Source organism: Vulpes lagopus, chromosome 2 (genome assembly GCF_018345385.1).
Source record: "Vulpes lagopus strain Blue_001 chromosome 2, ASM1834538v1, whole genome shotgun sequence".
Taxonomy (NCBI): Eukaryota; Metazoa; Chordata; class Mammalia; order Carnivora; family Canidae; genus Vulpes; species Vulpes lagopus.
Genome location: NC_054825.1, coordinates 169,943,749 through 169,962,752, shown reverse-complemented (window position 1 = coordinate 169,962,752; position 19,004 = coordinate 169,943,749). Strand labels below are relative to the sequence as shown.

General features: G+C 52.1%; 1 protein-coding gene across 5 annotated transcripts in view; it reads right to left on the bottom strand.

Moving 5' to 3' along the window:
• The window catches only part of AKT2 (AKT serine/threonine kinase 2), a 48,277-nt gene that overhangs the window by 13,569 nt on the left and 15,704 nt on the right, over window positions 1-19,004 (bottom strand). For 2 of the 5 annotated variants that reach the window (XR_005985490.1, XM_041739803.1), the window contains exons 2-4: window positions 13,940-14,067; window positions 7,271-7,399; window positions 5,471-5,582 (exon numbers count right to left, since the gene is read on the bottom strand). Coding sequence is in view for 1 of the 5 variants with exons in the window: in XM_041739803.1 (XP_041595737.1) it covers window positions 5,471-5,582; window positions 7,271-7,399; window positions 13,940-13,985 (287 nt within the window). In the remaining 4 variants the exon portion in view is untranslated. Of the gene's footprint in view, window positions 1-5,470; window positions 5,583-7,270; window positions 7,400-13,939; window positions 14,068-14,701; window positions 14,887-16,340; window positions 16,435-17,172; window positions 17,312-19,004 lie in introns of those variants that run through there. The other 3 variants (XR_005985491.1, XR_005985493.1, XR_005985492.1) reach the window with 3 other exon arrangements.

Below are 19,004 nucleotides of genomic sequence, written 5' to 3'. Positions count from 1 at the left end.
AAAAAGCTTCTTCCATACTCATCGAGACACTAGAGAGAGGGGGGCATTTCTGATGTGGAAATCGAGGCACATAGAGATGGAGTCACTTGTGGGGGTCATGCAAACAGGAGGTGGCAAAGCTGAGACTCACACCCTGGCCCTTGTACTCCTGGCACCATGCCGCCACTCCCTGATGAGAGTTAGCTTCCTTCCCAGATGAGGCCCGGGAGATTAAGCAGGGCCCTCTCACAGAAGACTCAGGGAATAAAGGACACTGATGCCATGGAGCTGGGGCGGGAGTGAAGGAAAGCCACCCACTGGGAGTTCTGACCTTGGCCACTGTTGTGAGAGGGGCCTCCCTCACTAGACAGCAATAGAAATGCCATGGCTCTTGGAGCACACTGTGGCCAGAAGCTGCGCAGGTGCTTTATGTGCCATTAACCTGAGTTGGCCCACAACCCTCCCAAGTAGGTACTGCTACTCACCTCATTCTATAAAAGAGGAGCCTGAGGCATGGAGACGCAAGCATCTGACCAATTACACAGCCCGTCAGCAGAAGCTGCAGGTCACAAACCCATGTGTCCCTACCGCCCTCGAAGCACTTCTGTCAACTGAGTACTTTCGGGTAGCTTCTCATCCTTCGTGTGGGCTCTGGGGCCATGGGAAGCACATCGGGGGGGAGCCCTGCTCCCCCAGCAGCACTAAGCGGAATGCAGACCTGCTCAGGAGGAGGCCTCTGGGCCCGGAGCTCAAGTCCACGGCAAACTGCTGTGGGGCCCTGTGAGACATCACTTCTCATCTGCCTCCCATGTATCAGGGCATGACACACTGGCTGAAAAGCAGACTCTGGAGCCAATGGCCTGGCATGAGCCCTGGGTCTTCCCTTCCTGGTGGCAATGCCGGGCCATCTGACTTTCCCATGCCTCAGCTGGCTGACATGTAGGGCTAGGACCAGGGGGTTGTGTGTGTAAGGACAAAATGAGGAGACAAAAAGTGCTTAGGGCAGTGCCTGGCATGGAGCAAACACCTCAAAGGGCTGGAGTGAGAACTCACCCAGGCGGCTGGTGAATACTTCCTGAGCACTTTCAGTGTGCCAGGCCTGCATTCTGGTGCTGAGGGTGCAGAAGGCCTGGTAGGTGCCAGCCTTGCTGGGGTGACAGAGAGAGGAACTGAGGAGACAAGGGCAGGAGAGAGGACCAGCCCAGAATGGACTGGGCTCCACACAGCATTGTGCTGGGGACGGATGTCTTCATCCTTCATGGCCTGGGAAGCCGCTAAAGGGTTTGTGTGGGGGATGATGGGATCTAACTTCTGTTTCAAGTCTGCAGCTACAGTGGGATGTGGATTGCGGGTAGGGAAAGGAAGCATCAGGAGACTATGGCAGTCCTCCAGGCAAAGGGTGCCAGGTGGCAGAGGGGATGGAGAAGAGAAAAGGCACCGGCACATGCAATTCCATGGGGGCAGCCTGGGCCAGCCGCTTCCTCCTCTGTTCCCCACCATGGCCAAGGCCCTGAGCTCCAGTGAGAGTGGCACAGCGCTGGTCCTATTCTGCAGCCTGAGGCAGGCAGTGTGTCTAGCATGTTTAAGGAATTGCAGGGAGATCAATGTGACTAAAGTGAGGCAACTAGCAATAGAAAATGATTCTGGGGGCGCCTGGGTGGCTCAACTGGCTAAGCATCTGCCTTGGGCTCAGGTACATGATCCCAGGGTCCTGGGATCAAGCCCTATGTTGTCAGGCTCCCTGCTCAGCAAGGAGTCTGCTTCTCCCTCTGCCCCTGCTCATGTGTGCGTGCTCTATCTCTGTCTCAAATGAATAACTAAAAATCTTTTTTTTTAAAGGGAAAAAAATGATTCTGTAGAAGAAACCAGATCATGTAGCACTCTGCAGAATACGACATAAACTAGGGCACCTGGGTGGTTCAAGTCTGGTTAAGTGGCCGACTCTCGATCTCAGCTCAGGTCTTGATCTCAGGGTCCTGAGTCTGAGCCCCCTATTGGGCTCCACACTAGACATTGGAACCTACTTAAAAAAAGGAGGGCGGTCCCTGGGAGGCTCAATCAGTTGAGCATCTGACTCTTGATTTTGACTCAGGTCATGACATCAGAGTGGAGTCAGCTGTCAGCTTGTCCTCCCTCTGCTCCTCCCAAGCCTCTGCGCTCTTTCCCTTTCTCTCTCTCTCTCAAAAAAAAAAAAAAAAAAAAAAAAAGAATATGGCATAAACTCTGGAGTTTACTCCCCAGTGTCCCCAGTGGAAGTAAAGCCACTCAGAATTCTAAGCAGAAAAATGACATGGTAAGAGTTACATTAAAAAGGTCATAATAACAATGTGATGCACTATTAAGTATACCAGCTAAGACCAAACGTCTGCGAACTTCTCCTGTAAACCACCACGGAGTAAATATTTTAGGCTTTGTAGGCCACACGATCTCTGTTACAACTATTCAGCTCTGCCACAGTGGCAAAAGCAGTCATAGATAGTCTAGAAATGAATGGGCACAGCGTATTCCAATAAAACTTTCTTTGCAAAAACAGGAGGCTGGGGCCATGGTTTGCCAACCCTGCTCAGGCCCTAATTTCCGGTTTACAAGAAATATAAGCAGAGAGGAACAAAGTAAACAATGCCAAAAGGCAGTAAGATAACACATCCTGAGTGTGAGACATTCTACAAGACAACTAGCCCGGCTTGTGAAAAACAAAAAACAAAAAACAAAAACCACATTGTGGAGGGGAAAAGACAGGGCTCAACGAGGTAAAAATAGGCCAAAGAGACAAGTACCTTGAACGAATCCCAGTTTGAAAAACATTTTGAGGACAACCGGGGAAATCCTAGCAGACATGGCCACGGAGAGGGGATTGGGAAATACCTACAACGTACAGTCACCTCAGGTATGGTAACAGCATCATGACTCTATAGGAGAAAGTCCTTATTCTTAGCAGATGCTTGCTGACGTATAAGGAGCAAAGTGTCAAGATGAAGTGCACAATTCAGCAGAAAACAAAGCCAGATAAGGCAAACCCGGCAGATGCTGGATGGGTGAGTCTAGGAGCAGGGTACCTGGGTGTTTGTTACCTATAGTATTCTTGCCATGTTCCCGTGCCTCTCAAACAACATGGCTGGGGTGGGGCGTAATTTAGGGGAAGGCAGGAGAGGCTACCAGGAGCCCTGGGGAGCAGGCCACTGTGGCATCCAGACAACACCCCTACCCCACGCCCCACCTCTCCCCAGGCTCGGGCCTGTGTGGGGCAGGCCGGTGAGGCCAGCCGGGAGTGGGCACCCTCCCTCTTGCTAGCTCTTACTTCCCCCAGGGCTAAGGTCAGGAATGGGGGGTGGGGGGGGGGCGGGGTCTGGCCTCAGAGCAGCTCCAGCAGATTTCTCTCCAGCAGGAGCAAATGCTAAGAAAAGGAGCAAGGCGGAGACTGTCCACCCCCTACAGTCCTGGTAAAGGATTCTTTCCCTTGCTGAAGAGCCCAGAATCTCACTAAAATGCAAAGCAGAGTGGGGCTCCTGCCTACAAGACTTTACCCACTCCCCACTGCTCCTTCTCCAGGCTTGTGAATGGTGTGCCACGTACTGCTGCATCAAGGGTTTCCTGTTTATCAGCTCCCTGAATCTCTGAGAGATCTTGTGACAAACCCCAACTGATTCATGAGCATGGAGCCCTGGAGGGATCTCCCTCTGGAGTCCACGACCTGGCTGAACTCACCGGCTTCAAGGCCTCCCCTTGCCCTCTCCCAAGGCCCCTGGCCTATGGTTCTTTACTGATGCAGAACTCTCTGTGGTTCCTGAGATGACATCCTGTCTCACCTCTGGGCCTGAACACAAGCTAGTCCCTTTTTCTGGAGTCACCTCGGCCAACACCCAGGCCCTATGCACCTACTGGTCTCCATTTGTTTTTACTGGCAGCCCGTGGTTTCTTCTGTCCCCAGCTTTCAATGGAGTAACCCCTCAGCTGGCCTGAGATGGTAGGTAGTTCTGCTATGCAGGGAAGGCATAATTTAACTTTGGGAAGCCACACAATGACAATTACAGTACAGATTGTGGAAACACACAATATCATTTTGTGTGTCCTCCGGATATGCACTGTCCGAGGGGGGAGCCACCAGCTATTTATGGCTACTTACGTTTAAGCTGATTAAACAAAGACAAAAATTCCATTTTGCAGTCTAGCCACATTTCACATTTCCAAAGCACCTGTGGCTACTGGCCCCCTCTCAGATACCACAGGTATTCAATATTTCTATCATGGCAGAAGGTTCTCATGGGTGGCACTGTTTTCCTGGATTCTCCACAGCGTCAGCTGAATCCTCACCCCCACCCCCAGCCAAGCCAAAGGAGTGTTTCTCAAAGTGAGGTCCAAAGGGACAAAGTGGGGAAAAAGATACTTGCTACTCATTACAAAGGTCTAAGCTCCCTCATACAGAAAGAGCTTTCAAGAAAAAGACCAACTACTCAACTGAAAAATAAGCAAAGGTTACGAACAAACAGTTCGGAACAGGAAACTCACGTGACCTTGAACGTTGGGGAGGATGCTCGAACTCCCCCATAAAGACAAAATGACCAGTGAAAACCACCTTCAGGTGCCACTTCTCACCGGTCAAACTGGTAAAAATCCAAACGTTTGAAAACACAAGGCTGCAAGGACATTCAGACATCACCGAAGAGAAACACTTCTCAAAATCACCAGTGCATGTTCCCTGTGACCCAGAAGTCCCATGTCTAAGAATTCCTCTTATAGATTCACCTGCACGTATGTCCAACGAGGTAAGCATTCAGGTACTTCACCGTGGCCCCACCTGTAATGAGCCACTGCCCAGAAACAACCCCAATCATCATTCGTAAAGAACTGCTAAGTAAATCTGGGGACACAGATGCGCAGCTGCTGAAGACAAAACCAGAGCCAGCACGGCGGAGGTGGCTCTCTATAGGCTGAAGCAGAAAGATTCCCCAAGACCAAGAAAGTAAAAAAAAGAGTTCAGAAGTCTGTGTACAATACTACCTTTTGTGTAAAAAGAACCAGCCAGGGGAGCAGAGTGCAAAAGTCTATCTGAATGAGCTCGTCCACCCATGAAGCTCTCCAAGGACACAGATGAACGGTCAGCACGGGGCTGTATGTGACAGACACCTCCTGACACTGTTTGATTTTTGAACCAGGTAAATCTGTATCATCTCTTCCAATGACTAAACCAATTGTTTTAACCATCCGCTTCAAAATCAGTGGCTATAGTCATTAAAAATGCAGCTCCCTGACCCTCCACAGATTTGCAGACAATGGGAGGGCCTGAAGTGGGTCCAAAGCTTCATACCATTAAACTCTCCCCATGATTCCAGTGCACCCTCCAGTCTAAGAACACAGAAGAAAGTCTGTAGACTAAGAACCCCTGCTCTTTCCAGCTCTCAGCAGAGCTCAGACAGGAAACTCCTAGGCAGGGGCCCAGGGGACTCTGTCCTGGCTATTCTCAAAGGGCGGCCACACAGAGGCTGCAACTCGCCTCTCATCTGGAGAGTCTACGTGGAAGGTCCTCTCGATGACAGTGGTCCACTGCAAGCAGCGTATGACAAAGGTGTTGGGCCGTGGCCTCTCAGTCTTCATCAGCTGGCATTCTGTAGACAAAGAGAGAGGACAGAGCCAGGAGAGTGAGGACACAGCCCTGCCAGCCTGCAGCCCACATGGCCTGAACCACCTCCTGCACTCCAGATGGTGTGGTGATACGTTAGTGACTGAGTCAGCCCTGGCCTTGTCTCTGTGGGGCTCAAGGTCCAGAGTGTGTTGGGGAGGGGGGCCAGACCACCAGATGATGACAGCCCAGTGGTCAGGCTTGTGAAGGGGGAAGCCCAGGGGGCAGCCAACCTAGCCCAGAGTTCAGGGGGCATCCCAGAGGAAGCGGCGTCTCTGCACTGAGCCCTCACGGACAACGGAACGTAGTCAGCCTACAGAAGGGTGCGTCACATACAGAAGCCCAGAAGTGCAACAGAGTCCAGCACAGCAACAGAATGGTGGATTCTGCTCTAGATGTAAGAAGGGGAGAAGAGAAGAGCAGGCTGGAGGTGGACAGGACTCAGACTGCAGGGTCCAGGGTGGTGAGGAACCTGGACTTTGTCTTGAGGACAACAGGGAGCCACAGAAAGTTTTCAATAGGGAAAAGACACGAAGAGATTTAGACAGATCCCTCTGGCTGCCAGAGACAGTGAGAAAGAAGGGAGGCCAGGGGCCCAAGGAGAAGGCTGGGGCCATACCACAGTGGGGCCATGGGGAGAGGAGGGTAGACAGGGAGACAGGCCACAGGAGAGGTGAAGGCCACTAGGACAGGGCCCAGGCCTCTGGCCTGAGCACCAGTGGGCAACACAGCCCTCCCTGGGAGAGAGAGAGAGTAGGAAAGGCTGGGGAGAGGAGTTGAGGCCAGTTTGCGACAGGGTGGGGAAGCAGGACTGGAGGACACCCAGGGAGATATGCACAAGTAGCTGCTCAAGATAGGCTGAAGTTCAAGTGAGAAGCTGGTGTGGGGCACAGCCACATTGGGGTCACCACAACACAGAGAAAGTGACCAAGACAAGGCTTTAAGCAGGACAGAGAGGGGACTGGAGCTGGATTCAGAGTCATGGGTGGAAGTGGCCTCAGGTGCTGCTGGGCAAGAAGCGGGAACAGGGAGCTGGGTGGGAGAGGGTGATGGTCTGGACTGAGGAGCTAGCTGCCTCTTAGGAAGTAGGACAATGAGGATGTGGAGATCGATTCAGGTGCCAGAGCAGGAAGGAAGCAGGGAGTCAGGGGCAGGACTGTGGTTCTGTAAGGCCCAGGCAAGGGACTGGGGTCTGGTAAGCTTTCACTGGCCAGGGTCCAGCTGGAAGGCACCACTTGGGGTACCACAGGGGACACAGGATGTGAAGTTAGCTCTGCCATCAGCTGAGTGGGAGGCCACACTGTCTCTAGGTTAGAGGGACAGAGAAGTGGGCCGTTACCAGAGCGAAGGACAGCAGGCACCTGACACCAACCAGAACCATGGGGCCTGGCCGGCAGATTCAGAACCGCAGAGGCGGTACTGCCTGGGGCAAGGGGCTGGGGAAATGCCTGGCTTCTCCCTTCTTCCTGCTCCCCACTGGCCACCAGTTCAGCCTTCCCACCCCAGGCTCAGCTGACACAAAGGTGGGGCAGGTGGGAAGGGTGGGAGATGGATCCGAGGGCAGGCAGGCCCCAGAGAGGCCCATGCCTGAGAAAGGCCAACCCCATGTGCCCCTGGACCTGCCAGCGGTTCCCTGAGCACCTGAACTCTGGCGTGGCATGTCCCGAGACGCACCTGCGACAGAGAAGTTGTTCAGGGGGGGCAGGGTCTGGTCAGGGGCGTCAGGCCGCTCCTTGTATCCAATAAAGGAGCCGTCACTCTTCAACAGGAAGTACCGGGGCCTCCAGGTCTTGATGTATTCACCTGAACAGTGGCGGGGGGGAGGGGAGAGGTGAAGGTGGGCAGCCCTGTGTGACAGCACCTCCACAAAGGGTGCCTGGGTGGGAGGAGGGTTGACGAGAGGGCAGAAAGGAGAGTATCTCTCCTAGAGAAAACCTCCAGGCAGCCCCTGCTGACGCAGGCTGGGCACTGGGCTGGGCCCCAGTGATCCAGAGGTCAGGCCTGGCAGGAAGGCGCCTGCCGCAGCGCCCCAGGGCACCAGCTGCCTCAGCGTGCGCCAGCGGCAAGCCATCCCGGCTGTCCTTGCCAGCGCGTGGCCCGGTCCCAGGGGAGGCCCAGGCTTCCAAACACACATGCCCTGTGGCCCTGTAAGGCCAAATCCCACGGGCTGGTATTCACCAGGACAGCCGTGCAGGTGGATCAAATGTCAAAACACTGTGCCAGGCAGGGTGTAACTGCTGCTGCGCCCTCTGAGTGCCCCTTCATTGCTTCCATTTGTTCAAACCGTGAATATCTCAGCACCCCACGTACACATGTCCATACTGCAAGGACCCACTCCTCAGAGGACTGCTAAGGATTAAAACAAGATGGTGAAACAGACCTACAGAAAAACTCATGTGTAAATGTCCACAGCAATATTATTCGTAATTGTAAAAAGGGGAAACTCAAAGTCCATCAACTAATGAACGAACAGACAAAACAAGGCATAAACATACGATAGAATATTATTCAGTCACATGAAGAAATTATCACTGCATGCTGCAGCTTATGCTAAGTGAAAAATGCTTCTCACGAGGGACCACAAATTATAATTCCATTTGTATAAAATGTCCAGAGCAGGCAAATCTATAGGTGAAAAGCAGATTAGTGGCTGCCCAGGACTAGGAGGGAGTGGGGGAAGCCAGGGGGGAGGTTGGAGGGCAATGGCCAAGGGGGAGGGCAGCTTCCTTTCCAGGAGAGTTAAAATGCTTTAAATTGACTGCAGTAGGGGGCCCACAACTCTACACCAAAAGCCACTGAACCATATATTTTAAGTGGCCGAATTGGGGGTGCCTGGGTGGCTGTCTGCCTTTGGCTCACGTCATGATCCCACCAGGGTCCTGGGATAGAGCCCCATGTTGGGCTCCCTGCTGAGCGGGGAGTCAGCTTCTGCCTCTGACCCTCCCGTCTCATGCTCTCTCTCTCTCTCTCTCTCTCTCTCTCTCTCGCAAATAAAGGGATAAAATCTTGAAACAAATAAAAATAAATAAATGGCCAAATTGTATGGTGTGTGAATTCTAGTTCATGCTGTTAAAAAACATGAGATGGCAACCATAAGACACCCAGCTTAGGGCCCAACACACCACAGGTGCTCAATAAATGCTTCTTATCAGCCCACTATGCAAGGAGGCAAACAAAAAAAGGCTGTGCTAGGGCCCTTGTTCACTTGGCACATGGGAGACAGGATGGCAGGGTGGGCTCTCAGCTGGGTGTGCTGTGTGGCCTCCAATAAGTCACTTCACTTCTCTGAGTCTTTGTCTCTTCTCATGGGGATCTCCATTAACTGATGACAATGATTAGGTGACACTCTAGTGGTACTCTGTGTCAGGAATTGCCCTAAGTATCTTTTAAGGACTTAACTTATTCAATGCTTTCCAATGTCGATATTACACGACTCAATGTACATAAAGTTCAAGAGCCAGCAAAATCCCAAATCCAATAGCACAAAGGAAGGATTATACGACATGACCAAGAGGGTTTGATCCCAGGAATGCAAAGGTAGTTCAATATATGAAAACCAGTCAACATAATACACATTAATAGAACAAAAGAGGGAAAAATTCACATGATCATCAGCAGAAAACTATTTGACAAAATCCAACATCCCTTCATGATAAAAAACACTCAGCAAGCTGAGAATAGAAGAGAATTTCCTCCACATGATAAAGGGCATTTAGGAAAACCCAGAGTAACATCATTCAATGCTGAAAGACTGACAACTTTCTTGTTAATATCAGGGAAAAACCAAGATGTTTACTGCTTTCACCACTGCTAGTAAACACTTCTGGCTGCACCAGAAGTTCTAGCCAGAGAAAAAGAAAAAGAAAGAGAGATAAAAGGCACCAAACTTGAAAAAGAAAAAGCAAAACTATCTATATTTGCAGATAACATGATCCTATATATAAAAAATCACAAGGAATCCACAAAGTAATGACAAGAGCTAATAAATGTGGCAAGATCAACACACAAAACCAGTTGTTGTTTCTGTACATTAGCAATGAACAATCCAAAAAGGAAATTTAAAAAATTTCCATTTACAGTAGCACAAGGAGTTAAAAGATACAAAAAAAATAAATAAAATAAAAGATATACACACTAAAAACTACAAAATACTGCTTTTAATAAATAGCTCAATTAAAAAATGAACAAAGGGCTTCAACGGACATTGCTCTAAAGATGTAAAAATGGCCATGAAAAAATGCTCAACATCATTAGGTACTAGGAAAATGCAAGTGAAAAGCAATAATGAGCTGCTACCTCACACCCACGAGGATTGTAATTTAAAAGGGAGAGAAAAGAAAAGGGACGCCTGGGTGGCTCAGTCGGTTAAGCATCTGACTTTTTTTTTTTTTTTTTTTTTTTTAAGATTTTATTTACTTATTCATGAGAGACACAGAGAGAGAGGCAGACACAGAGGGAGAGCAGGCTCCATGCAGGAAGCCCGATATGGTACTTGATCCCGGGACTCTAGGATCACGCCCTGAACCAAAGGCAGACGCTCAACCACTGAGCCACCCAGGTGTCCCAAGCATCTGACTCTTGATTTCAGCTGAAGTCATGATCTCAGGTTGTGAGATGGAGCCCTGTGTAGGGCTCTGTCCTAGGCATGGAGCCTATTTAAGATTCCCTTTCTCCCTCTCCCTCTGTCCTTCCCTCCTCTAAAAAACATTAAAAATAAGCAAAATAATAATAGAGAAAGAAAACAAAAACAGAACAATGCTGGTGAGGATATAGGAGAAATGAAACCCTTGTGCACTGTTAATGGGAATGTCAAATGCTGCAGTTCTGTGAAAAGTCTGGTGCTTCCTCCAAAATTTAAATACAGAATACACTATAGATCATAAATACAGAATATACAACTCTGATACATACAGACATAAAAACATATATAATCACACAAATTGCATGTGATTATGATTATGGAATACATGACCCAATTTATTTTTATTTTTATTTTTTTATATTTTTTTTATTTTTTTATTTATGAGAGTCACACAGAGAGAGAGAGAGAGAGGCAGAGACACAGGCAGAGGGAGAAGCAGGCTCCATGCACTGGGAGCCCGACGTGGGATTTGATCCCGGGTCTCCAGGATCGGGCCCTGGGCCAAAGGCAGGCACCAAACCGCTGCACCACCCAGGGATCCCTATTTTTATTTTTTAAAGATTTTATTTATTTATTCATGAGAGACACAGAGAGAGAGGCAGAGACACAGGCAGAGGGAGAAGCAGGCTCCATGCAGGGAGCCTGATGTGGAACTCGATCCCAGGTCTCCAGGATCACACCCTGGGCTGAAGGCAGTGCTAAACCGCTGAGCCACCTGGGCTGCCATGACCCAATTTATATAACCTGTATAAATACAGATTATAAATATAAAACCTATGATCCAGCAATTCTACTCTCAGGTTCGTACCCAAAAGAACTGAAAACAAGTGTTCAAAGGCTTGTACACAAATGTTTGTAGCAGCTCTATTCACAATAGCCAAAAGGTAGAAATAACCCAAATGTCTGCCACCAATGTATAGATCAACAAAATGTGGTATTTTCATACAACGGAAAGTTACATTAATGGCCATAAAAAGGAAAGAAGTAATCTCATCCATGCTACTATATGGATGAACCTCAAAGACATTTTGGTAAGTGAAAGGGAGCTGGACACAAATGGCATTTCATTTTTATGAAATGTCCAGAACAAATAAATCCTTAGACACAAAAACAAAAATTGGTGGCTGCCGGGGGCTGGAGGAGGGGGGCATAGGGAGTGACTGCTTAATGATGAGAATGTGTCAGAACTAGACAGAGGTAGAGGTTACACAACATTGTGAATGTACTAAGGGCTACTGAACTGTACACCATAAAATGGTCTTTTGTGTTACAGAAATTTCACCTTCATTTTAAAGAGCAAAACAAAACAATAAAACAGAAAAAACACACCTAAGGCTACCAGATGTTAGGTGAGTGTTCCTGTGTGGAAAGGGGAGGGCAGAGGGCTTCCAGGGATGGTCTTGTTCTACTTCTTGATCTGGACATTGGTTTTGGAGTGAGTTTATGATCCAGGCACTCACCTGTGGTGTTTTATGTGTTGGTAATAAGGGGGGAAAAGGAAAGAAAAGAAACCTGAAAGGAAAGGAAAAACATCCTCACAACAATACCATTTTACAGATGAAAAAACTGAGGCCCAGAGAGGCTCCCAGAGACTCCTTACTTGTCCAAGGCTCAGGGGGAACTAGGAAAGCTGGGCTTGGAACTCAGGTTTGTTCCATCCAGAGTCCATGCCCTTGACCACTACACTGTCTGCCTCAGTCCTGGCAGATGGGGGCTGGCCTGGAAGGGACCTGGCAAGGGTGTGCTGAGGCTGTGTCAGAAAGGGGAGAAACACATGGTATGAGTGACTCCAAGAGTTGTTCTCTCACTTTGCCTGCTCCTTGAGCAGACCCTGCTCAGCAAGAAGTAGCCTGTGGGCCAGGCCTTGAGAGCAGTGGTTTGGGAGGCAGAGGATAAGTCTTTGCTGAAACTTGGCGGTAAGGCAGTCTTCCTGCTGAGCCTCAACTTCCTGGCTTATAAGACGGTGCCCACCTCACAGGACAGATATGGAAACACAACAAAACTGGACTTGCCTACAGCAGAGCCCCTTGTCCGGCACAGAACGGACACATGGTAAACTGAGGCTCTCTTATTTTAACCATCACTGCTGGGGTGAGATGGCACAGGTGCCCACCTTCCCTTGCCCACCTCTGCTTGGAATGGTGGGTCATGGGGGAGGCACCAGGCTGGCTCTGTGTAGAGGGTGTGACTCTTGATCGTGGGGTCATGACTTCAAGCCCCACGTTGGGCCTAGAGCTTACTTTAAAAAAAAAAAAGAAATGAATGGCAGACAATGGGAGACCCAGGAGCACTGAGCATGTGTGTGTGAACAGTGCAAATCCAAAGTGGGTATGTCCAGATAGGCCATCCCAGCAGCTCATCTGGCCCCCTGCAGCATGAATAGAGGCACTGAAAGCCTAAGAGGCGCTGAGACCTATTTAATGCTATCAGCAGCCCTAAACCAGACACAAGCTCCCACCCTAGCTACAGTTCTCCGGCCACCTCCAGAGCTCCTTACAGCCCAGCCCAGTGAGCCACTAGCTGGGGGAGACTCAGGAGCCTGAGACCCTGGCACACCCTAACACACTCAGCACCCCCACACAATCTCAATCGTTCATTCAACAATCAGTTATGGAGCACCAACTGCATGCCAAGAACTTTCCTAGGCCCTGGGGTCACCACAGTAAATAAGCCAGATAAAACCTCTGCCCTCGTAGAACTGAGTGGGAGGCCTGGGTTGTTAGCCCATTTTACCGATGTGAAACCAAGGCTCAGAGAGGTGACATAGCTTGCTCACAGTCACCAAGAGGAAGTGGCAAAGCCAGTGAGTACCACGCTTCTGGGGACAGGAGGCCTGGGCTCTGATAGCGTAGGCAAAGCTGCTGTCAAGGACTTCATTTCTCTGGGCCTCAGTTGACTACTTGCACTAGCACACGGGCCATGCCATGGCTCCCGACGCCCAGGGCTCAGATAGCTTACAGGTCAACTAAAGCCAAGGGCCCAGCATGGCTGGATGCCACTTCCAGCTCGCCCTTGCTCTCTCCAAGGCAGCCACCCTGGCCAACTCCACCAGGCACACTCTTGTCTTCGTCCCTGCTGTCCTGTTCCCTAGGATAGCCTTGCCTAGCTAAGTGTCTGTCTCCTTCCCTTGCCTCCTCTGGGCCTCCATCATTATCCCCTCCTCAGAGGCTCGCCCTCAGTCCCTACTGCTCACAATAGTACTCCTCATCACCTGACATTGTTATGTCTGCTTCTCTGTTCACTGACCCCAGCCCCCACGGGAATGTGAACTCCACGAGGGCACCACATGTCCCAAGAACCTGGGACCCCAGGACAGCCCAGCACACCACGCACACTCAGTGAGTATTGACGGAATGAATGAATGTTGAGTATTACCTCACTATGTGACTTCCCATCCCTGAGCCTCAGCTTCTTCATCCATAAAGTGGGGCTATGACCAAGCCATGAATGCAGAGGCAGACTCAAGACTCGGCCTGGAGACTCGGCCCCAGGCAGGTTGCAGCTCCCCACGCTGCTGCTGAAGGAGTCCACAAAATGGGCTTTTAAGGAGCTACTGGCCTGAGACGGCCAGGTAGGGCTCAGCACACCGGTGCCTCTGGCTGTAAAACCCCGTACCTCTGCCTCCCCGGACACCATCTGCCAGGAGGAAAGCCAAGGCAGGAAGGGAGATACACAATCCAGGGACAAAAGTAGCCCCTTACCACGCTTATGGAGCCAGCCTTCTTTGATGACAGACACCTCGTTCATGGTGGCAGCGTGACACGCTGTCACCTAGCTTGGGACAGCCCAGGGCAGCAGGACATGCAGGAGGCGCGGTGGACAGAGCAGTCTGTAAGATAAGAAAGGAGCTCATCAGAATGCAGGGGGGACCCCGCCTCGGCCCCTTCCCTCGGGAAGGCCAGGCTCTCTGGCCCCTCTAGTGGCTCTGCTGGCGCTGCACAGGGTGGAGTCAGTGAGCACAGGGAGCCCCGCCCACTCAGCCCAGTCCGAGGAGGAAGATGTGGCCTTGTCCTCAGGGACTCCAAATGGGGACTGGGGTCTGGGGGTTGGGAAGGGGGTGGTTACCCTGCCCTCAGAGCCTCACTCCGGAGGGACAGAGCTCCCTGGCTCACGCAGGTCTCGCTGAGCAGAGGCAGCTCTTCCACCCACCTTCAGGCCACACTGGGCTGGAGGAAAGGGAGCTGTGGCTCCACCCCCTGTGTCACTCCCAGGTCCCCACACTGAGGTAACTTGGGATGAATCAGACAGCCCTGGGCACCTGAGGGAGTGCTCAAAGCCACCAGCACCTGCCCGCCTCCGCCTCTCCCCCCTCCCCACATACACTCTCCACACCCCCAACCCACCACCCTCAGCAAACCAAGTGCCTGCGACCCCCTGCATCAAGTCACCCTTCACTCCCTCAGCTTCAGTCCCCTCTTTGCCCCCACCAGATGACTGAGGGAAGGAGAGCCTCTGACACTCACGACACTCAGGATCTTGAACAAGACAGCCGCCTACTGCATATGCACTTGTCTGGGGCTTAGGAGCCAGTCCCGGGGGTCCAACCAAGGCCGTGGTCCCTTCCCCAAGACCTCCACTTCCGTCCTCAGGGACCAGCAGCCGACAGACTGACAGACGCCGAGGCCACTGCTTCGTCTCAGGTTCCCAGGGTGGAAGGGAGAAGGGCGGGAGGCAGCTGCGCGCTGGGCCCCTACCTGGAGCCACAGGCCTGGAAAGGGGCCATGGAGCCCAAGGCGCCTTTCGCCTTTCCTGGCCTGGGGTTATTTGCGGACAGCAGGTCAGGAGCTACGGTGGCCCCCAGAGAAGCAGCAGCTGGCTCTGGGGACACCGCGAGCATCGGCTTTCTCTCATGCCCCAGGGGAGCGGGTGGGCCGGACACACTACTGCCTGGCATGTGACGGTGGCAGGCTGCCCAGACCCAGGCAGGCAAGGGAGGTAAGTGGGAGGAAGCGAAAGGAAAGACAAGATGGACAGTGACAGGGAAGTAAACAGCGGGGTGAGAAATCACGTTCTGGACTCTGAGCTGCAAAGGCAGGGCCAGGAGCAGCACAGGGGCGCCCTCCTTCAGCAGGATGACCAGCACTTGGGGGCTCAGGCTCCACGGGTGGAACCCCCAGGACCACGGACCCTCGAGCCTGAATACTCCACCAGCCTGCGCGTCCACCTCTAATGTGACCAGTCTCTGCACCTGCCCCACCCCACGCCCCGCCTCCTGCCCTCCTCAGCCCACTCACTGGCAGGGGTCCAAGGGCTGTCCTCTCCATCGGCGGTCCCCCACCCCCTTCCATCCGTCCCTGTTCGCCAGACAGACCCCCTCGAACCTGACCCAGTCCTTCCCCCACTCAAAACCCTCCCGTGGCTTCCCACTGGCCTCGGGAAAGAGCCAAGCTCCCTTGCTTGGGATTCAAGGCCCTTCAGGACCCGGCCTCTGCTGACCTTCACTCCAGCTGCCTCCCGCCCCTGCTCAGCTCAGCAGTCCCCACTGTCCATCCACCTGCTTCCTGACGCCTCTCCCAACTGCCCTGGCCTTCTCCCCAGGCTCGGAGTCTCTGCTCTCAAAGCAAATACTCCATCTAAATCTTAAATCTGGCCCCGTCCCCCCAAGTTAAAAACCTTTCCAGGGTTCCTCAGTGTGCTCAGACACAGAACAAAGTCCTTTCCACCACAAGCCTAATGTCACCTAGAAAGTTCTCTATTGAACTTTAATGACTGTGACAATAATTATTACACCCCGTACTACCTACGTCTCCGGCCCCTCCTCCTCACCCCCCTCTCTCCTGTCTCTCAGGTCCATCCCTCTGGCCTCCATCCCTGGTACCTCCGGTCTCTCCTCGAGGTCTCAGCTGAACCAAAGCTGCCTCCAGGAAGCCTTTCTGAACTAGGGCTGCCAGGGTGTTCTCTGTGCACCTCCTCAGCCCATTCTCCCACCACCCATTAAGTGCTAATTTAGTGGACCAGCACAGCACCTGGATCTCTGCCGAGTACATAATGAATGAACCCAAGTCTCCCCAACCCAGGACCAGACAGCCACGGAAACATTTCCAGAGTCTATTCACTCCACCAATCTCCTTTGAGTGTGTCCCTAAGGTCCAGACAATGTACCGGGTACCAGAGATGAATCATCAGGAAGACACAGCCCCTGCCGTCACGGAGCTCACATCCCGGTGGAGGAGGCAGACAAGGCTCAAGTACACATGTAACAATGTCAGGTGGTGGGGAGGTGCTGTCGTATGGGGAACATGTGAGGAGGGAGGGAGCCATGCTGCCATGTAGGGAAAAGAATTTCAGACAGGGGAAGAGCACGTGCAAAGCCACTGGGGCAGGAAGTACTTGTAGATCTTGAAGAACTACCAAGGGGCCAGTGTGGCTAAGGAGCCAGGAGAGGCAGGCAGAACACTTAAGGCCTTGCATGAGGTGGTGGTGGGAAGTTCGAGAAGTCTTCCCTGACAGGGGCTGATGCTGCGCTTTCCCTGGTACCAGCTCAGTTCAGAAATTCCAAAGAACCAGGATGGAGAACGCAAATCAAAGGAAAGGTGGACATGGAAGGACAGGACCGGGGCCTGGTGTCCAATCTTGGCTCTCCCCTCCCATCCCCAGCCCTGCAGCCGAGATTCTGCTTGTCTTGGGATAGTAAGCGGCACTGAAGCACCCACTGTGTGCAGAGGCTCAGCCTCTGGCCTGGCGTGCCCCCCAGGGAACACCCGAACACGTGGGTGAACACTCAAACACGTAAGCTGCTGCCGTGATCAGAGAGAAGCAAAGGCAGCCAGGTGTGGCCAAGAGCAGCAGGGTTGCAGAGTCTGAGAGCCACTGCCAGCTGGGTGGCCTTGAGAGAGTAGGGTGCCGGTGCCCTCATGGAGTCTCTCCTGAATGATCCCAGCCACCCAACCAGAGGGGCAGTGACCATGCCCTAGGGAGGGCGGAAGCCATTTACCTTGGGTCTCCCAGCTGGGGAGTGGCGGAAGCCCTGGCCACTGCTCGGCACCTCGGGGCCACTTTTTACATTCTCATTTCAGCAGCTAAGACGCCAGCGCCAGCGCAGCTTGAGTGAGGGCAGGGGGAGGAACTGGAAGATCCCCCTTGCCCCGCCTGAATCCCGCCCCGTCCTCCCGCTGAGGGTGGCGCCTGGGCTGAGGTGTCTGTGACGCAGTCCTGAGGTGATGAAACACCATGCACCAAAGCCAAGAGGATGGCCTGCTCCCTGGGGAGCTGCCGCTGGAGGACGCCCAGGCGGGAGGACAGAGAACAGCCTCTGGAAGCCAGGTGTCAGCACGCAGGGGCCTGCCCTGGCCGCTGGCCTGCAGGCAGCACACCCCATGGTGGGGAGGGCCTGGGTGGCCCCATCCCCACACGCTGCTTCCCTGAAGCGTCCAGGCCAGAGTGAGCTGAGGGCCTGGGCCAGAGCTGCAGCTTGTAGGCTTGAGGTGAGCCCCCTGGGAGGCATGGTGAAAAGAGCAAGGGCACTTTGCAAGAGAGGGTACCCACGCTACCAAGGAACACACACAATCCCATTATTTAGGGGGAAACGCAAATTAAAATCATCCACCAGGATGGCTGAAATTTTAAAAACTGACAGCACCAAGTGTTGACAAAGATACAAAGGAATACTGGTGAAGTCTAAAATGGTTCAACCACCATGGAATATTGCTTGGCAATAAAAATTAAAAGTCAATATGGACCCACACACCACAAACCAGTAATTACACACACACACACACCACCTCCAACAGAAAAGAGCGTGTTCGTTTATCAAAGGACATATGCTAGAATGTTCACAGCAGCAATACTCACAGTGACCCCCAAACTGGAAACAGACCGAGTGTCTACCCACAGGAGAACGGATAAAACAGATATATTCATACAGCAGAATGTTACTCCACCAACTACTGACAGACTACAGGGACAAACTGTAAGAGGGGTACCATGAAATCAAAAAAGCCAGACACACAACACTACATCAAGTGTGGGTCCAGTCATAGTTAAGTTCGGAACAGGCAACACCACACTATGTGTTTAGGGGTATTTTCTCGCTTATAAAACTGTGCACAACATCAAGGAAACAGATTTGCAGAAGTCGGAAGAGTGGGCAGCTTTAGGAGCAATGGAGGGGGGATTTCTGGGAGCTGGTGTGTTCTGTTGTGGTTACACAGGGCTCTGCTCTATAGCTCTTTGTTACACTGCACCACACAAGATGGTTTTATTTTTTAAGATTGATTTATTTAGGGCAGCCCGGGTGGCTCAGTGGTTTAGTGCCGCCTTTGGCCCAGGGCGGGATCCTGGAGACCCAGGATTGAGTCCCGCATCCGGCTCCCTGCATGGGGCCTGCTTCTCCCTCTGTCTGTGTCTCGGCCTCTCTCTCTCTCCCGCCCCCACCCCCGAATAAATTTAAAAAAAATTTTTTTTTAAATTAAAAAAAAGATTGATTTATTATTCATGAGAGACACACAGAGAGGCAGAGACACAGGCAGAGGGAGAAGCAAGCTCCATGCAGGGAGCCGGATGTGGGACTCGATCCCAGACCCCAGGATCATGCCTGAGATGAAGGGAGATGCTCAACCGTTGAGCCACCCAGGCGTCCCTGAGATGGCTTTAATATATTTTTCTGGGGGCACCTGAGTGGCTCACTTGTTTACATGCCTGCTGTCTGCCTTTGGCTCAGGTCACAATGCCAGGATCCTGGGACAGAGCCAGCGCTGGGCTCCCTGCTCAGCGGGAAGTCTGCTTCTCCCTCTGCTTCTGCCCCTCCCCCTGTTCATGCATGCTCTC